General features: G+C 34.2%; 1 protein-coding gene across 1 annotated transcript; it reads left to right on the top strand.

The window, feature by feature from the left end:
- Positions 1-1483: 1483 nt before the first annotated feature.
- On the top strand, positions 1484-1855 carry LOC308536218 (large ribosomal subunit protein eL32-like; the record flags this gene model as incomplete). The annotated part of the gene is made up of 1 exon (XM_081115316.1): positions 1484-1855. The coding sequence occupies one exon, from the start codon at positions 1484-1486 to the stop codon at positions 1853-1855; it is 372 nt and encodes a 123-aa protein (XP_080971442.1).
- Positions 1856-2219: the final 364 nt, after the last annotated feature.

Here is a 2219-nt window from a genome sequence, read left to right as displayed (position 1 = left end):
TTTTAAAGCTGCATAGTACCCTATTGTGTAAATGAACCACAATGAGGTATCACCTCACACCTGCCAGAATGGCTACCATCAACAAATCAACAAACAAGTGCTGGCGAGGATGTGGAGAAAAAGGAACCCTAGTACACTGCTGGTGAGAATGCATACTGGTGCAGCCACTATGGAAAACAGTATGGAGTTTCCTCAAAAAATTAAAAATGGAATTGCCTTGTGACCCAGCAACCTCACTTCTAGGAATATATTCTAAAAATTCTGAAGCACCAATTAGGAAGAATATATGCACCCCTATGTTCATAGCATCATTAGTTACAATAATTAAGATCTGGAAACAGCCCATCAATAGATGAGTAGATAAAAAAGGTGTGGCACATTTATATAATGGAATACTATACAGCTGTTTAAAAGAGGCCTCTTTCTTTTTCTCTGAATAAAACTTGCTTTGTTCTCACTTTCACCTGAACTGGGTCTTCAAATGTTTCCTGCACGAGTCAAGAACCTAGAGGTTTCCTGACATGCAAAAGGGCCAGCCATTGGCACAGAAGTGGTCAGGTCACATACTTCTTTTTTTCTCTCTTTTTATATGCTTTATATAAATATTAATTATATTATATTATAATATAATTATATTATATTAATATAAATATAATAAATATTTTTCAACATTATTCTATTTATGGTCAGAGTCACTTAGGACAGACAAATCTGTATTTGGATAATCTAGGTAAATGCAAATTTTTAAAAACTATATTATTGAAACAGAATAATTTTTATAAAAATATTTTCTGATTAAAATTATGCTAAATCTTTATGTCATTTAATGTAATAATGTAAATTGATAATTTGAATACTAAGTCAGTTTTATATTTCATTGGTTCTAAAAGTAAGAGAAAAGAGTAAACAGAAAGCAGAGGAAAATGCTCTAAAGGATACATTTATCTCCATTCTTGTGATAAGCTCTTTAAAGTGTTTTCTAGAGATGGCTTTTATATATATACACACACACACACACACACACACACATATATATATATATATATATATATATATATATATATATATATAGATAGATAGATAGATAGATAGATATAGATATATATAGATAGATATATGCAACATTTAGTCTCTTAAGTTGGGATCCCTTTATAGTTCTCTAAAAAAATAAATGCATTACTTTTGAACATCGACAAAGTTTCATGAGCCATCATTTTTAAAAAAATTATTACATTCTGAGATCTTCTATTTAGGTCAAGACAACCTAAGCATCACTTGATACCATCTGTACCAGCTTATACAAATCACTTCCAAGTTTCAGAAGCCATGGAGTAACCTACTCAAGCCAAATCCTGAGAACATATGATAGACTATATCAACAGCCATAAATGCTGTGGTAAAAAGTATAGAAATTACGTCAAGAAAGGCAGCACTGCTCTTCCTCGGCACTGCCAGTGGAGGTGGCAACCATCTCCTACTTAGCATGATGGCTGCCCTCAGACCCCTTGTAAAACCCAAGATTGTCCAAAAGAGGACCAAGAAGTTCATCCAGCACCAGTCAGACCTATATGTCAAAATTAAGTGCAACTTGTGTAAACCCAGAGGCATTTACAATAGGGTGCACATAAGATTTAAGGGCCAGATCTTGATGCCCAACATTGGCTATGGGAGCAACAAGAAAACAAAGCACATGCTGTCCAGGGGCTTTCAGAAGTTTCTGATCCATAACGTCAAGGAGCTTGAAGTGTTGCTGATGTGGAACAAATCTTACTGTGCTGAGATTGCTCACAACGTCTCCTCAAAGAACCACAAAGCCATTGTGGAAAGAGCAGCCCAGCTGGCCATCAGTCACTAATCTCAATGCCAGGCTGTGCAGCAAAGAAAATGAATAGAGAAATTGTGTACACATTGTATTTTTGTTAATAAAATCATAAATTCTGTCCCCCAAAAAAGAAAGAAAAAGAAAGGCAGTACTGATTTGGGAATGTCTGACCTAATAGAGTAAAGAAACAGACTCTGCTAAGAGTTCACAATGCAAAGGGACATCATAAGTTACTTAGTATAAAGAATTTATCTCCAACATATTTAATTTCTAAAGAAAAACAGGTATTTTTGTAAATGTCTATAGTTTGATTGTGAGTATCTACCAACATGAAAAAGTCAGAATATTCTTTATGAATAGGAAGCAAGTTCATCTAGAACAGTGGTTCTCAACCTGT

The sequence above is a fragment of the Myotis nattereri genome, assembly GCF_964212035.1.
Source record: "Myotis nattereri genome assembly, chromosome: 2".
NCBI lineage: Eukaryota > Metazoa > Chordata > Mammalia > Chiroptera > Vespertilionidae > Myotis > Myotis nattereri.
The sequence above is the reverse complement of the archived record's forward strand: the minus strand, read 5'-3'. Positions and strand labels throughout refer to the sequence as shown.